General features: G+C 40.7%; 4 protein-coding genes and 1 pseudogene across 6 annotated transcripts in view; 3 read left to right on the plus strand and 2 right to left on the minus strand.

Annotated features, from left to right (window-relative positions):
• Nucleotides 1–12625, minus strand: part of LOC146456825 (uncharacterized) — a 136955-nt gene that overhangs the window by 80563 nt on the left and 43767 nt on the right. The gene's annotated exons all lie outside the window — the stretch shown is intronic.
• LOC146456826 (death domain-containing ATP nucleosidase-like) overlaps nt 1225–12625 on the plus strand; it is a 22699-nt gene continuing 11298 nt past the window's right edge. For 2 of the 3 annotated variants that reach the window (XR_014858746.1, XM_085092885.1), the window contains exons 1-2: nt 1225–1380; nt 9750–10481. Coding sequence is in view for 2 of the 3 variants with exons in the window: in XM_085092885.1 (XP_084949011.1) it covers nt 9767–10481 (715 nt within the window). In the remaining variant the exon portion in view is untranslated. Of the gene's footprint in view, nt 1381–7639; nt 7680–9749; nt 10482–12625 lie in introns of those variants that run through there. The other variant, XM_085092886.1, reaches the window with a different exon arrangement.
• On the plus strand, nt 1387–4475 carry LOC146456827 (uncharacterized; annotated as a pseudogene).
• On the plus strand, nt 5125–7690 carry LOC146456828 (death domain-containing ATP nucleosidase-like). Its single transcript, XM_085092804.1, has 4 exons — nt 5125–5839; nt 6658–6768; nt 7043–7057; nt 7635–7690. The coding sequence occupies exons 1-4, from the start codon at nt 5125–5127 to the stop codon at nt 7688–7690; spliced, it is 897 nt and encodes a 298-aa protein (XP_084948930.1).
• LOC146456829 (protein CFDP2-like) overlaps nt 12100–12625 on the minus strand; it is a 1360-nt gene continuing 834 nt past the window's right edge. Inside the window, exon 1 of the mRNA XM_085092882.1 lies at nt 12100–12625. This exon is cut by the window's right edge and continues 834 nt beyond it. Within this exon, the coding sequence (XP_084949008.1) occupies nt 12112–12625 (514 nt within the window). The 3' untranslated portion in view covers nt 12100–12111.

Here is a 12625-nt window from a genome sequence, read left to right on the forward strand (position 1 = left end):
TGTGCTTGCCGCAGATTGATAGGTAAGCTGTTCCACAGCAACGCACCACTGTAGCTAAAACTGTTTTTTAGAAAATTGGTGCGGGGGAGTGGGACAGCTAGTTTGCCTTCATAATTCCTAAGAGAATAGGTAGATATTGCATTCCGATTAGATTATGCTTCAAGTGAGACTTGAAAATCATATTAACAAGCGACCTGAATCTGATAAATGCATGCGGTAAAATTTTGTTGTTTGAGCGGGAAGACTGCGGGAATAGAAATACGACGGGTTCGGAATAGTATTTTGCATACCCATACAACGTACATAGCATTTTGCCGCTTTTACAAGGTGGTACCGCTTCTAAGATAGTAGTTTCGGCAATTAAAAAAAAAAAAAAAAAAAAAAAAACTATTAGGATAGGCAGAGCTTAGCAAGTAATACGATACAGCAGCGAAAATGTACGGAATTTGAGTGGTGACGGCGTCTGAAATTAAGCGGGTCTTAAATTGTTTTAAGTGTACAACAGAAATCTTATCTACATTGCTTGAAATAATCTGATGAAGCCTTTTAAAATCTGTTTGTATGCCTTTAAAGCGAAACCTGAAAAACTTGATTGAAGTTGCATGAGCTCGAAATATAAGACAGAAATTAAAACTAATCATCCTAGGAGAAGAAAAGACCTGCATTATTAAACAAAACATAGTCTTACCTCGACGTTTCGCTTTTCTAATTTCTTGCCTACTACACGAGGTTTACAGATTACTGCAGCTGTCGTCTGCTCCCTAATGACGCCAAAAGCGGAAATGAATTCAAACTTAGCTTTTGAATGTTCTTAAATGGGAATTTTCCAGTGTAAGACGTGACGGGAAATGGGTGCAATTTAGCGTAGTGTCGTTGCATCAACAGTACAGGCTCAATTGAAACTGGTTTAACTTCGACGCTCTTATTGCTAAGGATGCCGAGTTGTTTAGGTTTGATGACGTCACGAAGGGCAATGCTGCAAACTCGCATATGATTACGTCCTGCCATTCAACCCCCCCCCCCCCCCACCTCCACCTACCACTTCCCATTCATGACACAAAATCCAAAATATTACAAACGATGTCTAACGTGTTCCTGTTTACTTGTATTCAACGGCGCGATGCAAATTACTCCACTAATTCCCATTACTTAATACTAGTAACGCAACAGTCTGAATGGTTCTTTGTGTTATATAGCGCCACTGCTGAAGGGTAAAAGGTCAAACGTGTTCCTGTTTACTTGTATTCAACGACGCGATGCTAGGTTGCTCCATTAATTCTCATCACGTACGTTCCTCGCTGTGTTTTTAGTTCATTTCTTCTTGTGAGGGTCCTTAAGTATAACATTTGGTGTCCTCAGAGCCTTTCCTGACTAATTAAGGTAAGATTATATTTTGCTTTGCAAGCAAATGCAGCTTTAGATTTGATTTCAAGACAATCTTAGTCGAGTGTTTCAGGTATCCCGAAGTTTGTCGTCAAGAACTTGCTTTTAACAGTCGGAGACTTGAGACATTTTTGTTTCTCACCATTTGTATCAAAGGGCAATCTCTGCATTGCATATAATATGATCCGACGACCAAAAAACTGCATAAATGACTTGCCGACTTAATGGCCGGCACGAGGTACGGCGTCCAAGCGCGGGCGGGCCCAGTTCAATTTACACGCGTCCAAAGTTTGACTCACTTTATTCGCTCAGGACACTCACTACGATTTGAAGTTTTAGCTGTAGAATAAGCAGTTCCAATTCCTGTTATTTTCAAAAATATAGCCAAATTCTTTGCTTTGCCTATGAGCTTGACCACAGCACGTACTTGCTGTCAAGAAGGAAGTTTTTAAAATTTAAAAAATATCGCAGTTTTACGCACGCTAAAATTGGGACAGTAGTCGTCAATCATTTTCGTTTACACGCCAGGAAACGGAGGCTAAAAACTATGGACATGTTTCTATTCTATTAGCATGGTAGAGGCAATCCGTGTATTCTTCTCGTCATTATTCCATACGTATATATACACGCATTCTTTTACTACCAAATTCTTCTCTAAACATTGCTGATTACTTGTTCTCGAATCCCTCTTGGACAAAATTTTCCTATCAACCCGAATTTGCAGATCTCACAGTTGTCGTAGTTTACATTCAAATACGAACCATACAGTTCCGGTTTTATGCGTATAGTGAGAAGGCTTTTGTTCTGTCTGTGTTGATCCTGTGTCTTTTGATTCACATGCACACAACTTTCGATATTTTATACGGGGGCTGTTACACAACGCCGGTTCATTTCGGTGACGTGGATATCTCAGTGTTCAGAATGCCTTAATTAGCTTTAATCAGGTCAGCTAGAATTTTCGTATTAAAGCGAACGACAGCTAGTAAATTTGGGGAAAACATTCCGCCCCCTTAAACTTTTTGCCACTTAATCATCCGTACATATCAAACTGTTAATAAGCGTAGAAAAATATGTATTAAATCAGCAAAAGGGAACATGATCCCAACTGTTGTCGTTGAGTGTCCCTGATTCCTGGTTTTTTAAAAAAAGTAGGACAAGTAATGACATTGTAGTACACGTTACCGGATTATAAATTCATTTGTCCTCGTTGTGCGATGTCATGCATGAATCGAACCTCAAATTTATGGTCACACGAAAAAAGATACCGCATGGTAAACAATGTTGTTGTATACCGTTTGGTGTGAACTTCAAATCAAGTTGTGCCAAGAGCCACTGTAGGATACCTTACCAATTTTTACCAATACTTGTTTTGCACGTTTCATTACTTTGTACAGCTGACTGTAAATAATGTTATTTCTGAAAGATATGTGATGTGATGTTTTATCAGATGTTCTCAGTAGAACTCAGTGGTAGGGCATCCGAACTCGTAACCGGAAGGTCATAGGTTTCATTTCTTTTGGGGGATGTCAGATTTTCTATTTCCAAGTATTCCTGTGTCACTGCTGAAAAAGTACATGGCTATTAGTATTAGAACCATTGCACGTACCACAAACATGAGCGCATTATTGTTGGCCTCAGAGTGGGGATCAAAACTTGGGGGGCTGTCCACTTTCAATAGAGAGTTGGCCATACATCTAGCTAAACATAATGGAGTACAGGTCTCCGTCTTTGTCCTACCATGCGACCACGATGAAACGACTGCAGCTCTGAACAGTAACGTCACTCTGCTTTAGGAGACAAGGATGCCTGGTTATGACGAAATCGATTGGCTTTGATCTCCACCAGATGTCCTTTAAATTGACTTTGTAATCGGATACGGTGCAGTACTTGGTCGCCAAGCAGAACTGAATAACAAAACATCGTCAGTGTAAGTGGATTCAGTTCGTGCACACCGACCCAGAGGAGCTTGGAATGTTCAAGGAGCATCGAAATGAACTGGACTTTTGTGTGATGGCTGATTGTGTCGTTGCAGTTGGGCCTAAATTGGCGGAGGGTTACCGCACTTATCTTCGCTTTTGTGGGAAAGACCAAAACTTTGCTCTACTACCCCCACCCCCCTCAAAGAAAGATATACCTAGTAGTGCGCTTTGACCTTTGATTTAGAAAAGAGCCATTCCGAGTGGCTGTGAATCCATCTTGAAAGCGAGGTTAAGTACAAAGCTTTTTATATAAGATTAGTGTCTTTTTGCGTATGAATGAAAACTAATCTTCATATTAAAAATTTTGCACTTAGCCTCGCTTTCATAATGAGGTTCAAAGCAAGTTTGGAAACAATGTAGAAGCAATCGGTACTAGTGAACGTACAATTCACACCCTCCGATATTCTAGATCGTGCTGATCCAAGCTAAGACCTCTGCTGCATATCTCGTGTGTTTTAGCATTTTATCGACAATCACGATTATAGTGAGATCTTCAAAGAGCTTTTCATCAATAGCTTACTGTAAACTAAGTGAGCTTTGTCGTCTTCAGATACAGTTGTGAAAACTACAATTAGGATTTCTTATTAGTTTATTTCTATTTTGGTTTGCTTTTGAAGTATTTCTGTTAATCTCTCGGCTGTACGGTGACTCAAACATCCTTATATGATTTCGTGTGTCTGACGCTAAAGAGGCGACCAAACACTGAAAAAGACTTACTAATGTTAAATATCTCTGATCTCTAGATACGCTTTCATCGGTTATCGGTTTAGAGGCGGAACTCTTCGACACTAAGCTCTTTGGAACGTTGGTCCTGCCTTAACGGAGGACTTAACCTAAACGCCATTTTTCCGCACTTGACATGGCTTTAATGGAAATATCTCGTTCACGTTTCAAGCAATCCAAAATCTCTATGCTCATCCCATGAATCTATGTTGTGGGGTGTTATGTGAATTTTTGGGTGATTTTTGGTTATATTTGGGAGGAGAGTTTTTGTAGGGGGATTGGTAAAATTAAGAGAAATAAGAAGTATTAAAGATTTAGTGAAGTTTTAAAATTAGAATTTGTAGTTAACAATTAATAGACGGACACCAAGTTAGTCCACTAGCAACCTGGGGTGCTCTTGCGTAGGTATCAACTGTCTGTTAGTGTTCCAAAAAGCATTTTCTTCCATCTATTCCTTCTTAAAACCTCTTTAAATTTCATTCAATGTTAGGTTCAGTCCCCCCTTTAAAAGACAATAAAGTTCTTTGGCAAAGCAGCTGTCAAGCTATTAATAACTTTTGAATTACTAGCTAAAGTATGTAGACCACGAGCAGTCCCATATTGTCCTTAGGGATAGTAAACCGAGCGAGGAACAGGAGCGAGTGCGAATATTGCCTCACCCGAGGAGATGTGACGCGCGAGAGACAATTTTGGCGCGCTTTTACGTGGTTCACTCGCTTTACTATCCCCAAGAGTAATAAGGGACTGCTCGTAATGAAGGAGTATTAAAGTGTCCCTGCGGAGAGGCCCTTTCCTTGGCTGTCACAGTACATGCATTTGGTGCTCAGTATTAGTTTCTTCACTGTGTCGGCGAAATTTATAGTACAGAGACTATTTCAAAAGGAACTCCGCTGAATAAAATATAAAAGCAAATAATGGGTCAAAGACAAATAGCTCTCAAGGAATTAATAGGCTTAATACTAGTGAAATCAACTATTTAGTTGAGTGATTAACTGCTCGCCTTTTTGATTATTTTCTTACAGCCACTGAACTTTTACAAATGTCAGAAGCTGCCAACCCTGCGCCCGGTGGCCCAGAAGAAAGCACTAGTGACCCACCCGAGCACAACGTTACCCTGTTGGAGACTGAGACACTCCCCAACAGAATAGTTCATTGGACAAGTGTCCAAATCCCGATTGATATTCTGCTTCTTACGGTGAAAGAATGTGAATTTTTAGGCTGCCTTTCCCACCTGAATCCTGGTTTCTTCAACAGTTATCACAAGTCTCTGGGGTATGTTTACTTCGGGGATATGGGTGAGGATGAAATGAAGCTGAAAATTGCTGTAATCCAGTGCAACATGGGTTCCACTGGCCCTAAAGGTTCTGTAGTTGTTGTACCAAATGCAGTCACAATTTTAGGCCCCAAAGCTGTCTTTTGTGTAGGTTTCTGTGGTGGTTTAAACCACAAAAAAGTCAAATTGGGAGACGTTGTAGTTTCAGCCAGGTTAATAACCTATGCATCGATTAAAATTACGGAGAGTGGTATTCGACAACGTGGCGTTAATGTTCCTTCGAAAACCCGTCTTGCTGACCTTATACGAAGTGCTGGTTATGGCTGGAAGGCACCGCTGAAGGATCCTGGAAAACTAGAGGTCAAAGTGCACCGAGATGGCGTGTTTCTGAGCGGCCCAGAGGTGGTTGACAACAGTGAAAGGCGAGAGGGACTCATCCGGCGATTCCCTGAAGCAATTGCTATTGAAATGGAAGGCGAAGGTACGTAGTTTTACTCTTCTTCAAAATGTGTTCTACAATGATTTGTTTGAGAACACTACCTATTAGACCATGAAGATTACTAGCTGTCCAGGTATGCAACGCATGCATGAAACAATGTACAGTTAAAGGGAGATTCTACCTAAATTTCAATGAAATTTGAAGAGGTTTTAAGAAGGAATAGAAGAAAGAAAATGATTTGTGGAACACTAACAGACAGTTGATACCCACGCTAGTGGACTAACTTGATGTCCGTTTATAATTATTGACTAAAAATTCTAATTTTAAAACTTCCCTAAATCTTCAATATTTCTTATTTCTCTTAATTTTACCAATCCTTTAAGAAAAATTATGTTGTCTCAAATATACTCAAAAATCACCCAAAAGTTCACAACACACCCGCCAATACAGATTCACGGGACGAGTGTAGCATTTTTGAATTGCTTGAAACGTTAACGAAATATTTCTATTAAAGCTATGTCAAGTGGCGGAAAAATGGCGCTCAGGTAAAATCCCCCCTTAAACACCGAACTAAAACTAAACTTGTTTTTGCCATACAAAGCCTTCAAGTATATATGCGACCATTTTATTAGTTAAACTCATGCGTGCGCTGTTGTGTGTTCCTTTTCTCCTATGATCCTCAAATTATTTTGGCCTTCTCAGCCAAAATATTGACTCTGAAAACATTGTGTCCATCCTTTTAAGTGTAAATCAACGGTCAATACAGCAAGTGTCTTAGCAACAGATTTCTCAGTGTTAAAGTTAATTTACTGACCAAGAAATAATTACCGCAAATTTACAATAAATATACGTCTTTACAGGCCTCTTTACAGCAGCCCATGACTTGGACGTTGAGTGGATTGTCATTAAAGGCGTCTCAGATTTTGCCGACGGCAGGAAGTCTAAAACAGATGCTTGGAGACCGTTCGCCAGTACGATGGCCGCGTCACTTACTGCTCATTTGCTAAGAAATCCTTTTGTTTTCGAAGATTGGCCACATTATGGACACCGTAAGTACACAGAAAACTAGATCAGAAAAATAAGCCAATAAAATGTGTTTTGTTCCTCCCCGTTATGTTTTTTTTTTTTAAGTTTTTTTCTTTTTTTTTGCTTTTTAATGACATTTCTTGAGGCCCAGTGTGTATACTAATCAGCCAAAAATAGAACATTATATTAATTATGATTATATCATGTTTTCTTTTTTAGGGTGTTTGTCTGCTTGTAAATTTGTTTTTGTCTCTTCTTGTTTGAAATGTCTTGCGTTATCAACATGAAAATAAACGTTTTTTGTTTTTTCAATGGAAGAGGAGCAGGTGCCAACTATGCGGCTAGGTCGAGCTGCAACCTTGAAGAATTTCTTTTCGGGCTAAACTATAAGTAGCCAAAAATTTAGTTGCCGGTACAAAAGGTCCCTTTGCCGGAAGGTGTTAAACGTGTGTTGTTGAATACAGCTGTTTAGACAAAGGTTGTCCAAAAAAAGCGTAAAAGCGCACGTGACAATGCCGAAAGGTTGTCTGAGAAATACCCAATAAATTTTAATAAAAGCCCAGAATCCATATTGCCCGCCATCTCAAGTCTTCGCTGTACGGTCGAGGCATTATGGATTCTGAGCTTTTATTGAAATTAATTGCATGGGTATTTCCCAGAGTACCTTTCGGACAACCTTTGTCAAAACAGCTGTATTTGAGTAACAGTTCGCCTAGTCCCTGTTACGATGACACACGCAAACCTGTTTCATAGCCCTCAATGCCTGCAACATTAGAGGGCAACTTCTCTAAATGTCTTTCTTGTTTTTCAGATAAAGTTCAAAATTTTGCAACTGTTGGTTTTGGACTGGCTGCAGGTGACTACTAAACATTTTTTTTTGTTGTTGTTGGGGGTGGGGTAGGAGTGAATGATGTGCTGTAAAAGAAAGGAAAGCTTGGAGAACTATTCTCCGGAAAATTTAACTTTGTCCTCTCTGCCTTAATCCTATCTAGACAGGAGTTAGGCTGCTTTTTGTCTTTTTGGGCCGGGAGGGGTGGGGTGGTCGGATTCCGGCAACCATCCATAACTTCGCAGCAATGGTAGCTATGACAATGAGGCTAAGAAGATAGATGGCACGAACGGGCAAGATGAATCAAATCCGGCGCTGTGATTGGTTACCTGAAGCGTTCAAGATATGGTTATCTTGCCCGCTCGGCAGCTCGAGATTACCCGTTGTCCGTTCACTGACGGCATCGAAAGTTTAATGCACGAACAATACAATCCTTTGTTAGATTTTCTTATTATCATAAAGGAAAACACTCACTGAAATATTCTGGAAAATCTCAACATTTGCCTAAAGAAAAGGGAAGGGGACATTTAATGAAATTGGAGTAGTGTAAATTTTCTTTTAATCCATCCTGAAAGCAAGGTTAAGTACAAAGATTTTCATATAAGATTAGTGTCTTTTTTGCGTATGAATGAAAACTAATCTTCATATTAAAAATTTTGCACTTAGCCTCGCTTTCATAATGAGGTTCAAAGCAAGTTTGGAAACAATGTAGAAGCAATCGGTACTAGTGAACGTATCATTCCCACCCTCCGATATTCTAGATCGTGCTGATCCAACCTAAGACCTCTGCTGCATATCTCGTGTGTTTTAGCATTTTATCGACAATCACAATTATAGCGAGATCTTCAAAGAGCTTTTCATCAATAGCTTACTGTAAACTAAGTGAGCTTTGTCGTCTTCAGATACAGTTGTGAAAACTACAATTAGGATTTCTTATTAGTTTATTTCTATTTTGGTTTGCTCTTGAAGTATTTCTGTTAATCCCTCGGCTGTACGGTGACTCAAACATCCTCATATGATTTCGTGTGTCTGACGCTAAAGAGGCGACCAAACACTGAAAAAGACTTACTAATGTTAAATATCTCTGATCTCTAGATACACTTTCATCGGTTATCGGTTTAGAGGCGGAACTCTTGGACACTGAGCTCTTTGGAACGTTGGTCCTGGCTTAAGGGAGGACTTAACCTTAACGCCATTTTTCCGCACTTGACATGGCTTTAATGGAAATATCTCGTTCACGTTTCAAGCAATCCAAAATCTCTATGCTCATCCCATGAATCTATGTTGTGGGGTGTTTTGTGAATTTTTGGGAGATTTTTGGTTATATTTGGGAGGAGAGTTTTTGTAGGAGGATTGGTAAAATTAAGAGAAATAAGAAGTATTAAAGATTTAGTGAAGTTTTAAAACTAGAATTCGTAGTTAACAATTAATAGACGGACACCAAGTTAGTCCACTAGCAACCTGGGGTGCTCTTGCGTAGGTATCAACTGTCTGTTAGTGTTCCAGAAATCATTTTCTTTCTTCTATTCCTTCTTAAAACCTCTTTAAATTCCACTCAATGTTAGGTTCAGTCCCCCCTTTAAAGGACACTAACGTTCTTTGGCAAAGCAGCTGTAAAGCTATCAATAACTTTTCAATTACTAGAGTATCCAGACCACGAGCAGTCCCATATTGTTCTCAGCGATAGTAAAACGAGCGAAGAAAACGAGCGAGCGCGAATATTGCCTCACCCGAGGAGACGCGACGCGCGAGAGACAATTTTGGGGCGCTTTTACGTGGTTCACTCGCTTTACTATCCCCAAGAGTAATAAGGGACTGCTCGTAATGAAGGAGTATTAAAGTGTCCCTGCGGAGAGACCCTTTCCTTGGCTGTCACAGTACATGAATTTGGTGCTCAGTATTAGTTTCTTCACTGTGTCGGCGAAATTTATAGTACAGAGACTATTTCAAAAGGAACTCCGCTGAATAAAATATAAAAGCAAATAACGGGTCAAAGACAAATAGCTCTCAAGGAATTAATAGGCCTAATATATACTAGTGTAATCAACTATTTAGTCGAGTGATTAACTGCTCGCCTGCTTAATTATTTTCTTACAGGCACTGAACTGTTACAAATGTCAGAAGCTGCCAACCCTGTGCCCGGCGTCCCAGAAGGAAGCACTAGTGACCCACCCGAGCACAACGTTACTCTGTTGAAGACTGAGACACTCCCCAACAGAATAGTCCATTGGACAAGTGTCCAAATCCCGATTGATATTCTGCTTCTTACGGTGAAAGAATGTGAATTTTTAGGCTGCCTTTCCCACCTGAATCCTGATTTCTTCAACAGTTATCACAAGTCTCTGGGGTATGTTTACTTCGGGGATATGGGTGAGGATGAAATGAAGCTGAAAATTGCTGTAATCCAGTGCAACATGGGTTCCACTGGCCCTAAAGGTTCTGTAGTTGTTGTACCAAATGCAGTCAAAATTTTAGGCCCCAAAGCTGTCTTTTGTGTAGGTTTCTGTGGTGGTTTAAACCACAAAAAAGTCAAATTGGGAGACGTTGTAGTTTCAGCCAGGTTAATAACCTATGCATCGATTAAAATTACGGAGAGTGGTATTCGACAACGTGGCGTTAATGTTCCTTCGAAAACCCGTCTTGCTGACCTTATACGAAGTGCTGGTTATGGCTGGAAGGCACCGCTGAAGGATCCTGGAAAACTAGAGGTCAAAGTGCACCGAGATGGCGTGTTTCTGAGCGGCCCAGAGGTGGTTGACAACAGTGAAAGGCGAGAGGAGCTCATCCGGCAATTCCCTGAAGCAATTGCTATTGAAATGGAAGGCGAAGGTACGTAGTTTTACTCTTCTTCAAAATATGTTCTACAATGATTTGTTTGAGAACACTACCTATTAGATCATGAAGATTACTAGCTGTCCAGGTATGCAACACAGGCATGGAACAATGTACAGTTAAAGGGATATTCTACCTAAATTTCAATGAAATTTGAAGAGGTTTTAAGAAGGAATAGGAGAAAGAAAATGATTTTTGGAACGCTAACAGACAGTTGATCCTCTCGCTTTCCCTAGCCTAGCCTTGATGTCCTCTTCGCCACCCACTTGTTTACATACTGTGGCGCCCAGGTAAGTAAACTTCTCTACATCTTCCAACGCCACACCGTTCACTGTGATGGCTTCGTTATTCCTCGCATTTACTCTCATGACTTTGCACTTCCCGACATTTACCCGAAGGCCTGCCCTTTCTGCATTCTCTACCAGCCTGTTTGTTTTCAACTGCACGTGTCTTTGCGTTGAGGAAATTAAAGCTACATCGTCCGCGAAGTCAAGGTCCTCAAGTTTTGATGTAAATTTCCACCTCAGTCCGGTTCCCTCCTCCTTCACAGTATGCCTCATTACCCAGTCTATAATTAGCAGAAAAAGAAAGTCAGACATTGTACATCCCTGTTTGACACCCGTCGTTAGCTTGAACCATTCTGAGGTTGCCTCTTCCTCGACAACAGCACATTCAAAGCCATCGTACAGAGCTTTAACTATGTTGATGATCTTCTGTGGGATACCATACTGGCTCATTATCGTCCATAAGCCATTTTTGTGCACTGAGTCAAACGCCTTCTCGAAATCCACGAAATTGATATAGAGAGTTGCCTGCCATTCATTCACTTGCTCTAGTATATTGCGTAAGATGAAAATTTGCTCTGTCGTCCCTCTAGCAGATCTAAATCCAGCCTGTTCCTTACGGAGCCTGTGGTCAATCCCTATGCGAATGCGCTCGATTATAATTCTTCCCAATATCTTGCTTGCAACTGGTAGGAGAGTCACTCCACGCCAGTTCTTACACTCCCTTAAGTTCCCTTTCTGCGGTATCTTAATAATGAGTCCCCTCTTCCATTTAAGTGGGACCTTTTCCAGGCTCTAAATCGTGACTATAAGTTATTTCACTCTGTCAGTTGTGAATTCAAGGTCTGCCTTCAGTAATTCTGCTGTTATCATATCTTCGCCAGGGGCTTTACCGTTCTCAAGAGTCTTTACTGCCCTTCTTATCTCAGCTTTGCTCACAGGTCCCGTGTCTATGTCAGCTGTGTCCTGCTGTTCGCTGACTTCTTCATTGATCGGGTCGGCTGGCTCTTCTCTATTAAGTATCTCCATAAAATGCTCTTTCCACCGCTTCCTTCTATCTTCATTGCTGGTTAAGGCGTTACCATTTCTGTCGTTGACTACTGTGCTCTGCCTTGGTTTATCATTGCAGATCGTTTTAGTTAAGCTGTAAAGAGTCTTCATGTTTTGCATATTTGCTGCTTCTTCCGCTTCTTTTGCTATCCCTTCTGACCAATTCCTCTTGTCACTGCGTATTTGCCTTTTCACTTCTCGGTCTTTGGCTTTGTATTCTACTCGCCTCTTTTCTTTCAGTCTCTCGGAGTTGGTTCCATCAAGTTTTAGTTTTATCTCTTTTCTCTGCTCAATCAGGTCCCACGCTTCTTTACTGATCCATGGCTTAACTTTCTTTGTCTTATATATCCAAGGATGTCGTTTGCCTTCTCCAACACGGCTTCTGCCTGATCTATTTCGTCATCTTCCTGCTCCTCCCTCTGCAATATCTCAAACCTGTTCCTTAATTCTAAACGAAACTGCCTCCTACACTCACCGCTCTCCAGCTTCTGAGTGTCATATCTCGTCCTTCTAATTCCACGTCTTTTAGGAGCTGCCGATAGCTTTAGCCTCAATTTGGTACAAACCAGGTGGTGGTCACTGGCGATATCAGCTGATCTTACGACTCTTGTGTCCAGCACAGATGTTCTAAATTTTCTGTTGATTAACACATGGTCAATCTGATTGCAAGTGCGCCTATCAGGGGACATCCATGTTTGTTTATGGATCTCCTTATGTGGAAATATCGTACCTGTGATCACCAGGTCATTCATGCCGCAAAAATCGCATAGTTTCTCGCCATTGTCGTTCCTGATTCCGACTCCATGC

Source organism: Pavona decussata, unplaced genomic scaffold (assembly GCF_977016875.1).
Source record: "Pavona decussata unplaced genomic scaffold, jaPavDecu1.1 SCAFFOLD_254, whole genome shotgun sequence".
In the NCBI taxonomy this organism is placed as follows: domain Eukaryota; kingdom Metazoa; phylum Cnidaria; class Anthozoa; order Scleractinia; family Agariciidae; genus Pavona; species Pavona decussata.